Here is a 19,155-nt window from a genome sequence, read left to right as displayed (position 1 = left end):
TGAACCCGGGCTGCTTTCCAGGCACCCAGGCAGAACTGGCAGGGACAGAGAGCCACCGACAACAACAGTCTTAGTTGTGGGAAATCTTTGCAAGTGAGCACTTAAACGCGAGGCTATAAATTAAAACGGCTGTGAGCAGTGTCTGCGGTTGCACAAGATCGTAGTTATTCTCTCATTCTTGCTTCCTTCCCTCTCGCCCCCTTTTTTAAGGAAAAGAGCCCGGGGATTCCTGTGCCGTAGGCAGCTCTGGGCCAGCACCCGCGGGACTCGTCCTGACTTGGTGGTGCTACGGTCGCAAGCCAGGATCAGCTCTCAGGAGGCATCAGCCACCGTGAACTGTACTAAAGGCTTATGAAAACACGTTTAAACCTCAGCCCAGCAGCTCGCTCACATCCTCCAGAAACCAGTAGGGCATCGAAGCCCAGGCAGCTGCAGAGGGGGCAGGACAGCAGCGGGGACATGGGGCCGCCTGGCCCAGAGACCAGTGGTCCTCGACCTTTGTCCTCACGAGCGTCTGTCTCATCAATCAAGCCTGTGGTGACATCAGTACATTTATTTACACGAATTGATTCAAGTAGTTTTGAAACAAACTCTGCCCTCTCACTCTAGCTTTCAGAAGCACTTCTAACTCACTTCGTACAACTTTCCCCACATTGTTCAGATTTCATCTGCAAATAAACTGAAGACTTACTAGAACCTGAAGAACTAGAAGATGCGATTACTAAACGTTCTGTCTCCGTGCCACCGAAGCAGATGGAAACCCAGGAATGGAAAGGAATGTCTCCAGCCTCAACATGTTCCCTCGGACAGAAACAGAGCTTCTTGAATAATCAAACAGTTGATCGACTCAGCCTCTGTCACACCAGGAGGCACAAATCATTTCAGTCCTAATTTTCCCTGGTTCACAACTTCTTCTTCGATGCTTATGAGGGCAGAGAAGAGGGCAGAGAAGCAGTTCAAAGGGAGCCCGTTAGCACCGGACTTGTCACGCCCAATCCAGAATCAGGGTGAAATGAACTCAGTCACATTTGAATTTGAACAGGGAGAGGGAGGGAGAATTGTTAACATGCATCAAATCCCTGAAAGGACACCGGACCCACCACTTACACAGCACACGCGTGTGATACCTGCACAGTTCAAGTTGCCAGGCGCTTAAAGAGAAGACTGACAACTATTTGCTAAGATTCCAGTCCAGTCTTCCAGGAGGATGGGGGTCCTGCTTCCAACAGGCACCTGCCTCTGAGGACGGTGGTCACTGTCAGTGTCTTGGGGCCTTCTCAGTTTCAACAGTCTGTCCCCGGCGTCGGACTGTGGGGAACAAATGGGGACACATTGGAGGCTGCTGCCCCAGCTGTGCCGTCTGGACCCCGGGCGTGGGGACAGACCCACGGGCACCGAGCCACGGGCAGGGCGGCACCGCCCGTGAGCACACTCAGTCCTCGGGTGACCCCAGCCTGGGCCATGCCTGCCCCTCGCCCTCTGCCTGCTGCATGCCATGGCCGCTGCCTCCACCCCAGCCGGTGCCTGCCGCATCCCCCCTCCCGCCCCCTTGGCAACCCAGCCTCCTTCACCTGTAGGGGTTCTCCGTTGCCCTGCTCTCGGCTCGCTCAGGGACCCAGGCGTAGCTGTCTGCTGCGCTCTGCGGCTTCTTCTCCTTCTCCTCCCTCTTGGCTCTGCGCTTGCGATAGACCAGGAGCCCCAGAGCCAGAGCCAGCAGGAACAGGATGGCCACCACAGTGCCCAGGATGTAGAACAGGAGCAGCTTCTGCCCGTCTGTGCCATCGTCGCTTTGCTTGGCGGTGAAATCCTCACCTGCGGAAGCCTCACGGCCAGTGGTGGCCGTGGGGTGATGGGTGCTGGCCTCCATCCAGACACCAGGGGACCCACTGGGGGCCAGCACGTCAGGTGGGGCAAGGGAGATGGGGGCGCTGTCTGGGAGGGAGGGTCTCCTGGCGGTGGGCGCCACCGTGGAGGCGCCCTCGGGGCTGTCCCTGGTGGGACTGGACGTTGCAGCAAAAGACACGAGCCTCCCCTCTCCATCTCCCGTGTCCTCCCCTTGGGGAGGCCCAGCTGTTGGTCCTAGGGATGTGAGGCCCCCGGTGCAGGAGACCCCATCGGGGGACAGCTCCCAGCCTGGCAGGCAGCCACAGCGGAAGGACCCCTCCGTGTTGAAGCACAGGCTGTCACAGAGGCCGCCCTGCGGGCCCGCACACTCGTCCACGTCCACGCACCGGGTGCCGTCCTCCCCGGCCAGGACGTAGCCCTCCTCGCAGGAGCAGTAGAAAGACCCGTCTGTGTTGGTGCAGCCCTGGGCACAGGGCGAGTGGCTGGGGGCACACTCGTCCACATCCACACAGGCCCCCTCTCCGGGGCCACCAGGCTCGTAACCCACCCAGCACTCGCAGCGGAAGCCCCCGAGAGTGTTGACACACTCCTGGGCACAGGGAGCGTCCTGGCACTCGTCCATGTCCACGCAGTCCTGCTGAGTCGAGTCTAGCCGGTAGCCTGGGGGGCAGTGGCACATGAAGTCCTTCCCGAGGGGCCCAGGGACGCACGTGGACCCCCCTCCACATGGGCTGGAGCTGCAAGGGTTCCGAGAGGCGCAGGTGACCAGGTCGTCCAGCAGCCGGAACCCCGGCCGGCAGCCGCAGCGGAAGGAGCCTTCCCCACCCTCAAAGCAGTCCTGCTGGCAGCCTCCGTTGTTGAAGTCGCAGCTGAACTTGGGGCTGACACAGAGGGGCCCCGAGCTGTCCCAGTCAAACACACCGGGGGCCTTCTCCTTGCACAGGAAGTAGTGCTGCCAGCTCTCGTCCCCGTCCCCACAGGCCACGTTGGCCATGGAAGCGAAGGGCACGGCCTGCAGGGAGGAGCTGGTGGCCTGGAAGGGGGTGGTGTAATTCACCTGGCCCGGGCCCCCCAGGGTCAGTGGCCAGCACATGCCTTTGAAGCTGAACTTGCACACAAAGCCCTCGATGCTGCTCCCAGAAAACTTGGAGCTCCCACACGGACCCTCGGTCCACTTGGAAAGGCGGCTAGCCAGGGCCGGCGCGGACAGGTCCAGCATCAGGGACACGCAGCGCTTGGAGGTGCAAGAGTTCTTTGCCTCCTTGTGCCAGTTGGTATACGACGTGTCCTCCCCGCCGCCCACCCAGCTGAAGCCCTTCAGGGGCAGGCTGCTGTCCAGGCACTTGCCCTTGTCTCTCTGGAGCCCAATCCAGAACCTGCCCATGCGCTCTGTCAGGGGCGCCCCCGGTGGCAGGAGCTGGGCCAGGGCGCCCTGGACGTGCAGGGCCTCCTCCTCGCTCTTCACCGTGGCCAGGTTGCCCCCTTTCTTGCTGCAGCGGAGCTGGGCGTCGTCCGCACTCAGCTTGACCCTGTGGGCTGTGTAGCAGGCAGCCCCCGCGCAGACCACGGCCTCCTGGGCAGCGACAGCCCCCGCCCAGGGCTGTACCACCAGCAGCAGCAGCAGCAGGCCGGTGGAGCCGGCCATCATGGCCTCCGTGTTCCCCTGGGCGGGAGGCTGGCGGCCCGGCGGTGACAGCGGCAGTCCCGGCTGAGCTCCGAGGGGAGCCGAGGGCTCAGACGTGGACACTCCGTCGCAGGGAAGGACACAAAGGCTGAGGGCTTTCCGCGGCCCCCTGACCCAAGGCGCATCCTGTCGCTGCACTTCTTATTCCTCACCGGATACGGGGGCTTCCTGTGCTGAATAGCTTCTGACTCCTGTTGCCTTCATCACGCTTTTGTTGTTCATAAAAGGAGCCAGGCAACGTCGCTGGGTCCCGAATAAGGAAGCACGGTGGCATGGGGGAGGGGAGGGGAGACGTTCTTTTGCAGCTTGGAGACACCGGCTTGGGGGCCCGTCCTCCTTCCCATCCGCGTGAGGGCACGCCGTGGAGTGAGTAGATTTGGGGGGCCAGGAGCTTGAGAAACTCACTTGGTTATCCCATAATAAAATTCCACTTTGCTTTGCAAACAACCAGAAGAGGAAAAAACAAATCCGCAGACTTGAGACACGGGGCCACGGAGGGTTGTAATTTTCAGCCTTTTTTAGAAGCGAACTGGACTTTCCTTTTCCCTCTCTCATGTTCCCTTTGGCTTTGAAAGTCTTTTTCTCTTATTCCCCCCATCGTGAACTTTAAATAGATAGTCAATTTTAAAATAGGAACTGGGCCGTGGGAATGTCTGAGTTTCTAACACGACGCCAAGCTCCTCGAGAACATTCAACCAAATTGGGTGAAATTGGGCAGTTTTCAGGGTTTCACAGTGCAAATATTGTGTTGTGATGTAGCAGCGTCACAGAAAGCACCAGAAAGGAAAAATGAAAATGTCTCTGGCCTCACAGCCTTGGGCTCGCACGCCTGCTTTTCCTCAGCTCGGGGGTTACGGGAAGGGCAGGAGATCTGGGCCCAAATTCAGTCCAGGCCGTGGCCGACCTCCTTCCGCACGGCGACTCATCAAAGGCCCTTGAATCTAAAAGTTCTTTTCCTGTGATGACAGACGTGCTTTGCTCATCGGGGCTATCACTGGTTGGGGGTCCCTGAGAAGTAGACCCCAGACAAGGATTTGGGACAAGCAGTTTATTTGGGAGGGGAAGTGATACAGGGACAAGGAAGGGGCCAGCACAGGGTGACACTGAACAAGCAGGTGACCGGGGGCTCCTGGGGCTCCTGGGCTCCCCAGGAGACTGTGTGGACCATGTGTCAGTCTCCCCAGTGAGGGGAGGGGGCGGGACACTCCCCCTTCTGCTCCACTCCCCACTGGAGCCGCGACTCCTGGTGCTCTGGGTGGATGGTAAGGGCCCAGTACCCAGAGGGAACGCTTGGTGGAGAGTGGCAGGACCTGCCCAGGGGCTGAGCTGCGGCACCTCAGAGACTGTCTCTCCTCAGAGATTCGAGAAGGGCGTCCTGGGAGTTGGGAACTCACGGGCTTTCAGCCTCCACAAGGGATAAAGCACCCATCTCAGATTCCAGTCAGAGACCCCTCAGGGGGTGCTCCCTATGTCCCTTTTATCTTAATCAGATGTTTGCGAGAGTCCAGAGATGCTTTCTTAGAACCCATAGAATTCTCCCTGTGCTCTTTAGTGCCTATGGAGACCCAACCATCCACACACCCATCTATCCATCCATCCATTCATTCATACATCCATCCATTCAACCATCCATCCATCTATCCACCAACCCACCCATATATCCATCAGTCCAACCATTCATCCATCCATCCATCCACCCATCGTTCTATCTATCTATCTATCCATTCATGCATTCATCCTTTTATCTATCTACCCGTCCATCTAGCCATCCATCCATCCACCCAACCAATGTTAATGAAGCCCTTATTATGTGCTGGGCTCGGCACTGGGATTCTAGGAGAAAACTCCTGCCTTCAGGACCCTTGACATCTCTTAGAGTGGACAGATTTGAACATGTTGAACAGTTGTAGCTGTGACAGGTGCCTCAGGGAGTCAGGAGAGGTCCTGACGGGGTTGTGGGGTGGGCAGTTGGGACAGGCTCCTCTGGGGAAGAAAGGCAGGGGAGCTGGAATTTAAAGGAGGAATAGGTAAGAGAGGAAGTGACGTCCACATGGGGGAATAGCATGTACCAAGGCCCTGTGGAGGGAGGGACATGACCTTATTAAAGGAGTGAAGGAAGGACAGTCCTACCAGAGCCTGAGGAGTGAGAAGAGGACCCGGGGAGAGGGAGCCTTGCGAGCCCAAACAGTGACCACTGGGGGCTTTGTTCTGAAATCCAGAAGGAAGCACTGAAGGGCTGAGACCTGCATGTAGACGCTTCCCTCCCTCTGTGCTGCGGGGAGTGGGCGGAGGGACCCAAGCGGTGTGGGAGGACTGGCGACCCCGGTTTCAGGCGTAGATGATGCTGTGTCTTTCCCTTTTCTGTGGAAGTAAAGCAACTATAAAAACAAATTTAAAAACTAAAGAACAAATAAAGAATGAAAGCAACGCCCTTGTGCCGCGGTGTGAGCTGCTGCACTGACCCTCCTCAGTACACTATCCCATGTGTGCAAAACCACAGGAGGACACATCTCCCTGGGGGTGGCTTGTGAGTTTCCAGCTCTTTGAAGGGATAGAACACATTTACCCTAGGTTCAAATCCCTCTCTGCCACTCACGGGTGTGTGACCTGAGACAAGCTGCGGGACCTCTCTGTTCACGCACAACAGTCCATGGCAGCTGCTCGCATCTCATGGGGCTCTGTGAGGGCTCAGTGGGCTCACACCTGTGCCGGGGGGTGAGGGGAGCCACTGTCCCACCAGAACGCTGACCAGCCAAGACCACGCGAACTCTGCCTCTGGCAACTGGCGTCGAAGCCTCAGCTTGGTCATTCGCTGGCTTTGGGATGGGACCCAAGCACTACACCTCTAGAGGGCTTGGTTTCCTGGTCTGTCAGAGGGGCAAACGGGAATCCTGATGCCATCACCCCTGGTGTGGATTCTGTTAAAGTAACCGAGAGACAGAGGCGCTGCCCGTGGGGCTGGAGCACAGCAGACTCCCTGCTGCTACTCTGCCTGCGGCAAAGCCCAGCGAGGAAGACCCCACACTCCCACCCGTCCCCACGGGGCAAAACTGAGAAGGAGGAAACCTCTGGTGCGTTGGCTGCAGACAGACAGCTTTTCTTTTTCAGACTCTCCACCCTGCACGCACCCCCACCCCTTCAGAGCCTTTGTTTGGCTCCCTGGCTGATAAACATGCTTGTAGAGCATTATTGATTTTTCCACATTTTGTAAGTAGTGTCCTCATGTAATTTACCATGCACAATATTTACAGAAAACTTGACTGGGTCAAGCGTTGTTTTTAAGGTTAACTTATGCTCACCTCCTAGATCTGGCTCTGACCAGCAAAGCCACTTGTCAGCACTTGGAAAGAGATAAATCACCAGAAAGAACAGCACTGGGCTTCCCTGGTGGCGCAGTGGTTGAGAGTCCACCTGACGATGCAGGGGACACAGGTTCGTGCCCCGGTCCGGAAAATTCCCACATGCTGCGGAGCCTGAGCCCGTGAGCCGTGGCCTCTGGGCCTGCGCGTCCGGAGCCTGTGCTCCACAACGGGAGAGGCCACAGCAGTGAGAGGCCCGCGTACAGCAAAAAAAAAAAAAAAAAGAACGGCACTTTCGGCAGATTCTGTCTCCAGGACGGCTCGGGCGTGAAGCACGAGGTTGTAAATCCTGCTCGTGCAGCTGGTCTGGCAATTTTCAGGATCCGTTTGGCATTTACAAGGTTCTCAGTGGTTCCAATAAGTGGCCATACAATTGTCTGGCCCTAATCAGACAGTATAATTTTATAGAAATAAAAATGATCTATATGCCTCACATCCAAGATTCGATTCTCCGTGAAAGAAAAGCAATTACACAACTGTTGTTAGAAAAGAGGTCATGCAGTTTGAATACATAGAATTCATTTCCTTCGGGAAGCTGACAGGGAAATCTTGGAGATTCCTGGGGTATGTCTGCCAGATCTGGAGGCGCAGATGTCTCAAGGATGCATCGGAACCAACCAGGTACATCCAGGTCTATGGCCAGGCTCTCTCAGGTGGGCCCTGGGCCACCACTGACAGCTGGGGAGCCTGGAACGCTGAGGAGCCCTGTGTCCTGCCCCAGGAACACGAGTGGAAGCTGGGCCTGTCTGCCAGGCCAGGACTGCTGCCTCTGCCTTGTGTGGCATCCCCAAACAGGAGCAAATGAGAGTAGTAATTCCCGTCTTCCGTAGCTGTGATCAGTAGTCAAAGTGTGACACAAACCCAGGGATGTCAGGCAAGTATCTTTCCTCTCTGGGCCTCAGTTTCCCAGAATGCAAATGGTGCCACCCGTCACCCCCAGAGGCGTGGGATTAAATGATGACCTAGGGGCTTCCCTGGTGGCGCAGTGGTTGACAGTCCGCCTGCCGATGCGGGGGACACGGGTTCGTGCCCCAGTCTGGGAAGATCCCACGTGCCGCAGAGCGGCTGGGCCCGTGAGCCATGGCCGCTGAGCCTGCGCGTCCGGAGCCTGTGCTCCGCAACGGGAGAGGCCGCAACGGTGAGAGGCCCGCGTACCGAAAAAAAAAAAAAAAAAATGATGACCTAGCCCAGTGCTGGGTGCAGTAAGTGCCTCATTATCACTCATGTGAATACAGTCTCACATTTAAACAGTTCTTATGGTTATAGCTACCATTTTTGCCCCAGCTGATTCTCAAGGAAGCCCCCAGAGGGTGGAAATGTCCAGGGGGCCATCAGGAGGCCCACGCACTGCTGGCTCTTGGAGCAGAGACAGCCTGTCTCCCCTGGAGGTGAGCTGGGAGCACGACTGCTGGCAGCGGAGTACTGAGACCCCTCGGTCAAGTACTGTGGTGTCCAATCTGTGGGAATATCGGTTATGGAGTTCCCTGAGTGCCCTGGGAGCACCCTAGAATCTGGTCTTTCGAGACTATTCTACAGAAACTTGGCGTCATCCTGAGATGTGAGGTTAGAGGTTCCAGATAAAGTCACTGTGTGAATTCTCCTCTTACGCCTGGCCCAGGCTCCATGACTGCAGGTGGGTGACTCGGCGCTCCTGGGCCCTTAATTTTCTATCTATGAATGGCCACTGTGACCCCTGACCCTTTCTGCACAGCAGAGGGTGGAGGGCAGGGAAGGCTGGACCCGGCGGACCCCCAGCCCGTATCCATCATCTGGTGAGGGCATTCTCTGGGCAAACAGAAGAAGGATGCCCCTGTCTTGACCTCCCATGAAGAACGGACTGACTGAATTTAGTTCAATGCAGTCATTTTGAAAATGAACCAGTTTGCTTTTTTTAATAACCCTTTTCTTGAAATAACCCTTTGCAAGCTGCTTTGTTTCTGTCCGTCTCCACAGCTGCACCTCCCGAGAAGAGGGGCGAGCGTAAGGAGAGGAAAGGGGAGCTGGACGGGGCAGGGACTATAACACCGGCAGTTGGGGGCGGGGCTGCGCACTTGGGCTTGCTGGAGGTGAGAGTGGCACCTCGAATCTGCCCTGGGTGCAATGGAGAAGCGTCCTTATTATTTAGGCCTTCCAGCAGGGACTGGATGTTCACGACTGACACCCCCAAACCAGCACCAAATCCTGTTAAAACTAATGAGAGTCAAGGTACAGACGGCCCAGGGTGTGCAGAGGCCCCACTCAATTTCGGGTGGATTCAGCTGCCATGGCTCCCCTTAGCCTGGATTCTCCTGCCCGAGCTTGGGCTCAGTTGTCTAATTTTATTTCACTGGTGGCTGTGTCATCATCACCTTTCATTTCCCATAAAGGTTCTAAATTACGTCTAATTTCCATCTGCAAACGATGAATCACGGTGTCCACGCCCTACCTGTTTCCAGCCTGGCCAGGGGGACATTCCTTTGCAGGAAACATCCTTGGCAATTTTCTCTGAGTGTCCTGGTTTCTCTTGTCTCCCTTCTCCAGTGCTTTTTGGAAGATAAGTGTTGGAAAGTGGCCTGGTCCCCAGATCAGGAGGATGGTAACGGTGCCCTCCGGCCTCTACTGCAATGCATGGTGTCTCCCAAGGGGGAGGTACCACTCCCAGTCGGTGCAAAGAGCTCACAGCCAAGCCTTGTCTCAACTTCCAGACGTTGGCCTCTTTATCCAAAGGAGAAGAACCATGGGCCCCAGGTTGGGTCCAGCTCTTAGACATTTCTTATTAGACCCACAGTGTTAGTTAAAATGTGAATTAATTACGACTATTTTAATAGTGTAAGATTTTACATAAAGATCTAGATTTCTGGCTTCTTTTGAAAAATAAAGTCCCTGACAATGCTGGCACCCCTCTGACATGGAAACCAGTGGTCCGGTCAGTGTCCTCTGGGTGCTGCAGGCTGGGTCCTGTAGCTCTGGGGGCCTTAACATCACTAAATATCAACCCAGTGGCCCACCCGCCCTCATCTAAGCCACAGTAGCTGTTCAGCTGAAAGTTACTTGGGGTCTATCGGGATTCTGTGTACATTTCTCTCTGTAGGAAGTGGGCTGGGAGATGCACTCTCTCACTCTTGTTGGCGATAAGCTTCAGGAGGTACCAGAGACTCCTCTATCCAGGGGTAAACCTGGACAGGTCTGAGCCAGTGATGGCATGTCCACCCCCTGACCAGCACCTGGACCAGGGCAGACATGTGGCACAGGCTGTCCGTGTGGGATGAGGAAGAGAGCTGGATGCTTCGGGAAATTTCTCTTTGCCCTCAAACAAAGACGTGAGAAATGGTCACCCCATCCTCGGAATGGTCCTAGGCGTGCTGGTTTGCAAAGCTGATGGAGTCAGGATGAAGTGGCGTACTCAGAAGGGCAAAGCATGAAGAGGGAAGGAGGCTGACCCTGAAGTCGCCCTGCCTGAGACTTCTTATATGAAATTATTAGCATTTTTTATTAAAGGATAGACGATTTACAATATTGTATCAGTTTGGGGTGTACAACATAGTGATTCAATATTTTTATAGATTATACTTCATTTAAAGTTACTATAAAATATTGGCTATATTATACAGCACAGGGACTTGTTAGCATTTTTAATTGTTTGAGCAACTTATACATTGGCTGTTACTTGCAGCCAAAGTCATTCTTTCCAGACTTTGGGCTCTAAAGATTTTACTCTGTAGGACAAGAGCTGACCCAGTGACCTCGGAAGACCTCCCAGATCTGCAGGCCTTGCGTCTGTTTGCAGAATCAAATTTCCACACAACAGCTCAAGGGACCAAACTCTGTTCCCCCCACCCATACTGGAAGAGAGAAAAGGCTTCTGGTTGGACTCTTCCTGGGGGAAGAGTCGGCCTCCGTGCCTGGTGCCAACAGGGAGAGAGGCAGTGGGAAGGCATCCCCCCTGCAGATGCTCCAGACAGGGGCTGGGACAGTGACAATGAAACTCTGGGGAAGACTGGCCTTTGCTCGTCCAAACCCCAGCAGCCTGTCTGCACCTCAGGCCCCATGAAGGCGGACGCAGTAGGTGCCCAGAAGGGTCAGAAAGCAGACACGCCCGAGCCAGCTCATCCCACACGCCTACCTGTTGCCCTCCTCTCCCCGTGGGAACCTCATGGGTGGCAGAAAGGAGGGGGAGACTCCAGAGTTTTCAGGTCCCAACACGCAGAACGCTTTCTAGACCCACACGGGGAGTAGCCACACCCTCGCCTGCTCAGGATCACACGTGCCGACCACACAGCACCCAGAGCAGAGGCGGTCCCAACGGTTTCCTATAAAAGGGCGAAGCCAGGAGGCACAGGGGCTGCCCGCATTTCACCTGAGTGATTCAGCAAGTGTGCTTTCTTTTATCCCTGGTGTTTTAAAGGCAGAGTGATTCTGTTGTGTTAACAATTCATTTCTGAGCGCCCCCCCCAAAGAATTATAATTTAAAATGGTGACCAATTTTCAGGAGTGAGGTCGTCACGTTGCAAAAGCAGCCGGTTCCACAGAATTCAATGAAACAAATAGATTTTAATGTGACGCAAAATTTCTAGTTATGGGTGTTGAGGGTGCAGAAACACAGGAGTTTCCTTTACTAGGAAACTGCATAACTCGAGATGTCAATACAGCTTCAGAAAGGATGTGGGGGACCTGCCATGTTGGAGCTTGACTGTTGGGTTCTCCCCCACGATCCTCAAAGATGCAGCGGGTAGCAGACTTTTCACTCAACTCAGCAGGTGCTCAGGCCTGGGAGTCTGAGTCAGCCAGGCCACAGGCGCCCAGGTCCCCCCATGCCCCCGAAGAGGAGGCAGAGCATCCCCCCGTCCCCGCCCCAGACGGTCCCGCCGCCCTTCCTGCCATAGACATGCTTCTCACAGCCATGGGCTGTCACCTCTGTTTCCCTACTTCTCTCTCTTCTCTCCTTTCTGCCTCCTTGACGTCCCGATGCTGCTTTCACGAAGGTGCCCTCTGACCTCGGTGGGCAGCTACACAGCCCGTGTCCATCCTCAGTTCCTGGACCCCCAGGAGTTCCTTCCAGAATCCTCTCGAGAAGGACAGCAGGTAGACCACAGGCCCCGGGGTTTTCCCCAGCCCTCTGATGGCCATCCTCCTCGGCCAGCCCCTGGGCCCCACTGACCCGAGGATGCCCATTCCATATCAGACCTGTCCTCTCGGCTCCAAACCCGATTGTCCAGCTGCCTATTCTCACCTTGACTCTCAGAGTCACTAAGTCCAAAATCACACTTATTTCTGCCCCAGCCCACCATCCACACAGATATTCAGGAAGTAAGAGGCATCCTCACTTCCCACCTCCCCAGACCTCTGGCAGACAGCTTACCATGAAGCCCTACCTGCCTTTTCTGCCTGCCCGGCGCCCCACACCCTCCCCCGGCAACCTCTGCACCAGCTTCCTCGTTAGACACCTGCTTCAGCTCCAGACTCCTCTGCTTAGGCTGGGGGTGAGACCATTTGAAATAGAAACCTTGACATTTCTTTCCCCACAAACACACACACCCCACAGTGAGACACAGCTGGGGCTTCCCACTGCCCTCGGGAGAAAAGTCAAACCCTAATGGGGCCTCGCTTAGTCTGGTACTTTCCTCTTTCTATCCCCATCTCCACTTCCTCCAGCCACAGTTCTGCAGGCTGCAAGGCCCCTCCCGTGGGGCCTTTGCAACACCCTGTATGCTGGCCTACACACACACACAGCACTCAGAAGCATGGGGCCTGGAACGTTCTGAGCACTCAACACACACCCACTAAACAGAGAGGGACACAACCGCACCTCCAGGGATGCTCCTTCCTACTGGATACACGTGTGAACCTTGAGAACAGGACCCCTGGGGTGAGGCCGGGACATCCTGGCAGAGCCATATCTGGGGAAACCAGGGTTCAGAGAGTGCTCTCCTCACTTTGCTTCATTACTCTTCTCACTAACCTGCAAGAACCAAATGCTGAAATGAGTAAGAGCAACCCTCTGAGACCCAGGCTGCCCTGGCCACGATCACACCTATAGGGATGAGGAAACAGGCAGGAGTGATGGAGGAAGCAGGGTGATGGAGGAGGCAAGGGTGATGGAGGAGGCAGGGGTGATGGAGGAAGCAGGATGTTGGAGGAGGCAGGTGATGGGGGAGGCAGGGTGATGGAGGAGGCAGGGGTGATGGAGGAGGCAGGGGTGATGGAGGAAGCAGGGTGATGGAGGAGGCAGGTGATGGAGGAGGCAGGTGATGGGGGAGGCAGGGGTGATGGAGGAAGCAGGATGATGGAGGAAGCAGGTGATGGGGGAGGCAGGTGATGGAGGAGGCAGGATGATGGAGGAGGCAGGGGTGATGGAGGAAGCAGAATTCTCACCTAGACTTGCAAGTGGGGGGAGTGGAGACACATGGGTGGCACCCACTAGGGATGCTCTGTTTTCCTTTTCGACCAATTGAACCACAGGTCAGTGGAGACCATCAGGAAAGGACATCCACACCAGAGTCCTTCACTCTCTCTGAGTCAGGCGCCTCTGAGACTCTGCTGTATTAATTCCACGTTCCCACGATAACCTGTACACACGTCTATGGCAGACTGATTTATAATAGCCCAACTGCTAACAATCCAAATATCCTTCAACAAATGAATGGTTAGATAAGCTTCGGTCCAGCAATACCATGAGTAATACTTTGCAGTAACAAGGTAAGAACTATTGACACACATACATCAATCTCCAGAGATTATGCTGTGTGGAAAAAGCCAGTCCCACCATTAACATGCTGTGAGATCCCATGTATAGAATAATCTTTAAATGATAAAGGTGAGCAATGAGGAACAGATGACTGGCTCCCGAGATCAAGGTGAGGGAGAGGCTGTGAAGGGACAACAGGAAGTGTCCTTGTGATGCTGAAAACATTTGGTGCTTGACTGCACGGGGGTCAGCATCCCGGCTGTGACACTGTCCTCTGGTTCTGCAAGATGTTGTCACGGGGGAAATGACCAAGTGAGGACTGGAGGGGTCTCTCTGTATTGTTTCTTACAAACTGCATGTTAATCCACAAGGATCTCGAAATTAAAAGTGTAATTTAAAAAAAGGAGAGTGTCTTGACCACAAGTTTCTCCACCCCTGCATGAGGACTGGATGGAAGGAACTCCATCTCCTGCCAGCCACAGGGAAGCCAAACCCACCCACTTGGGCCCACTCGCTGCCGCCCCAGGTCTTAGGAGTCAAGGCTGGGCTAGTCCCCCATCTCCAAGGCTGCAGTCTTCGGCAGGATCAGGCCTAAGGCCTTGGGAAGGTGGGGTCCACCCCTGTTCAGGGGGGACAAGTGAGCAGCAAGGCCTCCCTCGGAGAAGATACCCAACTGTCAGCACCGACGCCGTTCCTTGGAGACAATGTCTCCAGAAGGTTCCATCTAACTGGTAACACTCCAAAGACAAAATAGCTCGCCTTCTAGCATCAGGGTCCCCGGCGTTTCCTATAAAGGGCTGGATAGTAGGTGTGTTTTCAGTTTTCTGGCCCATACGGACCATGTTGCACCTGCTTTAGCTCACAGCAGCCACAGACATTGCGCAAACAATGGCGCATGGCCGTGGCCAATAAAACTTTATCTGCCAAAGCAGGCCTAGGGCAGGATTTGGCCCACAGGCTGTGGTTTGCCTAACACTACTTGCATTTCCACAATGCCCTTGCGGTTCACACAGCATGTCAGCCGCAGCCACCACCAGTGGGCCGCGGGTCACTTTTAGCCAGCTCAGGGGTGGACCCCGTTAACAGGAGGGAAACCTGGGATGGCCAAGGGCCAGGAGAGGACCTGGGACCCAGGGAAGGGAAGTTGAAGGCCAGCTTGGACGCCACACGTTGTCAGGACCTGAGATCAGTGGGACAAAGCCAGGAATGGGGTGGGGTGATTCATCTATCAGCAAACAATGGAAGAGACCAGTCTCTCTCTCTCTCTCTCTCTCTCTCTCTCTCTCTCTCTCTCTCTCTCTCTCTCTCTCTCGTCAGCTAAGGTTAAGAGTCTTAGGTTAAGGTTCTGACCCATGCTGGGGCTTGGGATCGTGGATCAGGACAGAAAACTCCTCTCTGGAGCAAGAATACGGGTCTTCTCCCAGCTCCAGCCCACCTCCCCGGCTGTGTGAGCTCAGAGCACCCACTTCCCATGCAGTGTGGCTGGAAAACGGGGGCTCTGATTGGAAGTATCTTCCTGGAGTCACAGACCCTTCATGCTGTGAAAAGCTGGCTTCCCTCCCTATCAGCAGGGTCCTCTATCTACCCGAGGAGATTCGGTCAAGGTGGCCACGTGGAGTCTCACCTTCGTGCAAACTCCACTCGTTTTTATGCTTTATTTCTCCCAAACCTTCTGCCCAGCTGGGGCCTCTGTCTGGACAGAGGTCCCTGGAGAACAAACAGTAGGACTCCCAAACCATCTTGGGCACTGAATTCCTTAGCTAAGGCAGACAAAGAACTTGGGAAATGACTCAAATGCAAGGAAGGAAGTTTAAAAAAAAAAGGCTCATTTAAAGCAAGCACAAAAAAATAATGAAAGGCTAGCTAAAATAATAAGGTACGCACATGACATCAGCACTATTTTCCTAGCGGTGACTCCAGCACCCACTCCGGGGAGGTGGGGGACAGAGGGATGGAGCCCTTTCTGGGAAGGGAGAATAGGTAACTTCCTTTGCACATTGTTATCTCTGTCGACTGAAATAAAGTGCACAACCTTCTGTTTTATCTGGGGGACAAAACTGAGGACTTAAGCTAAGCCTCTCAGTTGGCTCTGAGGTAAGGGAGGAGCCCGGATATATAGGAGTTTTTGCAACAAAATCCAAGTAGTTGGAACATCAAACAATTACTGCTCAAGAAAACCAGACACCTCAGGTTAATGAATTTAGCACTTTTCTGGGTACAGGAAGATGCAAGAGTCTGGGCTCACTGAAATCATTCCTCTGATACGTATCTTAGGTACCTGGAGCCAGTATCCTGTTTTTCTCCCTCTTGAATCCCCTCAGGGTACACCACTGGCGTGGCCACACTGGCTAAGGGCTTGAAGGCAACATACTTTGTTTGCTGACATGGCAGGTGACGTTCTTGGTCCACAGCTCTTACTTATTGTTGAAGCATCATTTGCCCAGAGGAAGGGGCGCATACTGTAACTTGACAGTCCTGTGCATTTTCATCAGCTGAACTCACTCACGAAACCAGATTGAGAAACAGGACATCCCCTGGAGGCCGTGGCACCGTTGTCCCCGACTAGGACAGCTCAGACGGTGACTCGGTGACCGCGATTTGGTCAGTGGAGGTACGTGGGAGCCTGTCACCCAGCCCCAAGTCTGTGGAGCTCAGCCGTGTTGGGTGTGGATGGCTCACCTACGTCTCTGTGCTGAGTGTCCCTCTGGGTGAAGATGCCACCTTTCTTAAATCCATTCTATTGATGAGATTTGGTTGTTTGGGGTTTTTTTGTGTGCTATTAAGGAGGAATTCATGGCACTAGAGGCTCCTTTCTCATGGTGCCTCCTTAGCAAGGGTGTGTTCCCAAGGAGGGCTGTGATGTCATCAGCTCGCCAAGCCCTGAGCCCCAGTCCCTTCCTTCCGGCAGAAGACGGAAGGAGAGGAGACGGGCGCGGGTGCGGGCTCCTTCCTCATCTTGCACTGGACCTGCATCCACTGACCTCTTACGCCCCTCAGAGGTCCTCCTCATGCCCCTGCCTCCATCCCAATCACTGCGGTCTGAACACCTCACTAAAGCACGGGACCCTGAGATAAAATAGACACCATTGCCTTCCAGGAGCTCACAGACAGGTTAAGAAAATCAAAACAGACTTTGATAGATATAATTAAAGAAAATGTGGCTAGAGTCTGGGGGAGGTTGAGAAGGAATTATGTCAGGGAAATACCAGAGCCTCAGATCTGAGCTGGGTTTTTTGGGTTTTTCTTTGTTTTTTGTTTTTTGCGGCAAGTGGGCCTCTCACTGTTGTGGCCTCTCCCGTTGCGGAGCACAAGCTCCGGACGCGCAGGCTCAGCAGCCATGGCTCACGGGCCCAGCCGCTCCGCGGCATGTGGGATCTTCCCGGACCGGGGCACGAACCCGTGTCCCCTGCATCGGCAGGCGGACTCTCAACCACTGCGCCACCAGGGAAGCCCTGAGCTGGGTTTTAAAGGCTAATGTGGATGCTGCCCAGAAGTAGGTGAGTGTAGACACCTGCCTTATTCAGGACCAGAAACAGCATGGACGGACTCGGAACCAGGCCCCACCTTTGGAGTAGAAATGGGAGTGGAACCCGGTAGATTCAATGATGCGCCTTCCACTCAAATGCAAGCTCACTTTTGGGTGGCCGCTGCAGGGTGATGGGTACAGGTGAGGAGCAGAGGTGAGGCCAGGCACCTGGGACCTCAGCCCCGACAGGTAGGCTGGCGGTCTGATGTCCAGGGGCTGCACTCGGCCTCCCATTCAGGTTGCCGCCAACCGGCTGCCCGACGTGTTCATCACAAGTCTCTCGCTGGCTTGGTGGCTTTTCCGGCCATTTCCTCTCTTTCCTGGAAGGTGTTGTCTCACCTGTGATCCAAGAAGGCTGTCCTCTCACCCCCAGGGACACCCGTGCAAATGGTCCGCAGGCCCGGGTCCGCGTCAGTTTACTATGCGCTCACCTGGGCGAGCTCAGAGGACAAAGTTCTGAGGACACAGACCTGGAGGGCCTTTCCAGAGGCACCGCCCGCAGTGGCTTCTGTATGATCTGTGGGCCCCCCTCCCCCCAGTCCTGCAGGTCCTCCTTCCTCCCATAGCTCGGAGTCCCACTGGCAGCTTGTGGAGGCTGCTGGTGCCCATCTGTTTCCTACGTATTTTCTGAAAAATTACCAAGTTTTAAAAATTGGATATGAACATATGTATGTGATTTAAAATTCCAGCAAGAATTAGGAAGATGCAAGGAAGTGAGCTCCCTTCCTCCTTCAGAGCTCCAGGCTTCCTCTCCGAGGCCCTGGCTGGGAGCGAGCATTCCCAGGACATCCTTCCACAGTCCTCTCTTCAAGGATAAACATCTCCATATATGTGCAGTCCTGTCCTGTCCAAACTTTGTCACTTAGAAATACATCTCGGGGGACTTCTCTGGTGGCACAGTGGTTAAGAATCCGCCTGCCAATGCAGAGGACACAGGTTCGAGCCCTGGTCCGGGAAGATCCCACATGCCGTGGAGCAACTAAGCCCGTGCGCCACAACTACTGAGCCTGCGCTCTAGAGCCTGCGAGCCACAACTACTGAAGCCACGCGCCTAGAGCCCATGCTCTGCAACAGAGAAGCCACTGCAGTGAGAAGCCTGCACACCGTAACAAAGAGTAGCCCCCACTCGCCGCAACTACAGAAAGCCCGCGTGCAGCAACAAAGACCCAACGCAGCCAAAGATAAATAAATAAATTTATAAAAAATAAAAAAAGAAAGAAAGAAATACATCTTGGAATTATACCTTATCAGCCCCACAGCCCTGGCCCTTCTTTCCAAGCTTGCATCGATGATCTAGTCTAGTGCATTCCTTAACCAGACCCCAGTAACTGCTTTTTGGGGGGGAGTGGGGAGGAGGGTGTCTGTTTTCCTATGGGGAGTTTGTTGTTTTCTTACTGAAACATAATACATGGTTATAAAGTCAGCCCTGTGTGGTATGTGTGTGTGTGCTTTCTTGTTTCTATTTGTCATGTGCCTTTGGACTGCATTTCTGGTATTGCTTTCTTTCCAGAAAATTCTAATTAAAGTTTCTTACCCATGTTCTGGATGGCACTGGAATTTGTAGCGTGCTTAGACAGAGCTTTTCTAACCCCATGTCCATAAAAAGATGCTTCCATGCTTCCGTGTTTTCAGTAGTTCTACAGTTTTACATTTTACTTAAAGTTTTTTCTTACATCTGGAGTATATTTTGATGAATGGAGTGAGTTAGAGATCCAATTTAATGTTTTCCTAGATGGTCATCTAGTTGCCTAATTTCACGTAACAACCACATCTTTCTGCTCTATTTATTTAAAGTGTCATCTTTATTATAAACTGAAGTCTGGTGCTATTTGGGTCTATCTGCATACAGGGTTCTCTTCACTGGTCCGTGTGTCTATTCACACCGCACACGCTGCATCACATACTCCTCATAGCTGCAATGTTTCAGTACATCTGGATTTATGTATCTGAACCTCCTTGTGATCTGACTCTTCCTATTCTACCTCATTTGTCCTTTTTTTGTGAGAACATCCCATAGATAAAAATCACCTTATCTTGTTGAAACCAAGCGATTTTTCTGTTTTTATTTAGACAACCG

At 54.0% G+C, this 19,155-nt stretch overlaps 1 protein-coding gene across 1 annotated transcript; it reads right to left on the bottom strand.

Annotated features, from left to right (window-relative positions):
• Nucleotides 1-538: 538 nt before the first annotated feature.
• On the bottom strand, nucleotides 539-3,862 carry CD93 (CD93 molecule). The gene is made up of 2 exons (XM_060122790.1): nucleotides 1,572-3,862; nucleotides 539-1,308 (listed from the first exon to the last, which is right to left on the bottom strand). The coding sequence occupies exons 1-2, from the start codon at nucleotides 3,491-3,493 to the stop codon at nucleotides 1,284-1,286; spliced, it is 1,947 nt and encodes a 648-aa protein (XP_059978773.1). The 5' UTR covers nucleotides 3,494-3,862; the 3' UTR covers nucleotides 539-1,283.
• Nucleotides 3,863-19,155: the final 15,293 nt, after the last annotated feature.

Source organism: Lagenorhynchus albirostris, chromosome 15 (assembly GCF_949774975.1).
Source record: "Lagenorhynchus albirostris chromosome 15, mLagAlb1.1, whole genome shotgun sequence".
NCBI classification, from domain to species: domain Eukaryota; kingdom Metazoa; phylum Chordata; class Mammalia; order Artiodactyla; family Delphinidae; genus Lagenorhynchus; species Lagenorhynchus albirostris.
Note: the sequence above shows the minus strand (reverse complement) of the source record. Positions and strands in the feature narration are given on the sequence as shown.

What these genes read in the sequence shown, in the direction of transcription:
- CD93 (XM_060122790.1), bottom strand. Translation starts at nt 3,493, where the DNA reads ATGATGGCCGGCTCCACCGGCCTGCTGCTGCTGCTGCTGGTGGTACAG. An exon ending in GCAACGGAGAACCCCTACAG is followed by an intron (nt 1,309 to 1,571) that starts GTGAAGGAGGCT and finishes TGTTCCCCACAG; the next exon opens with TCCGACGCCGGGGACAGACT.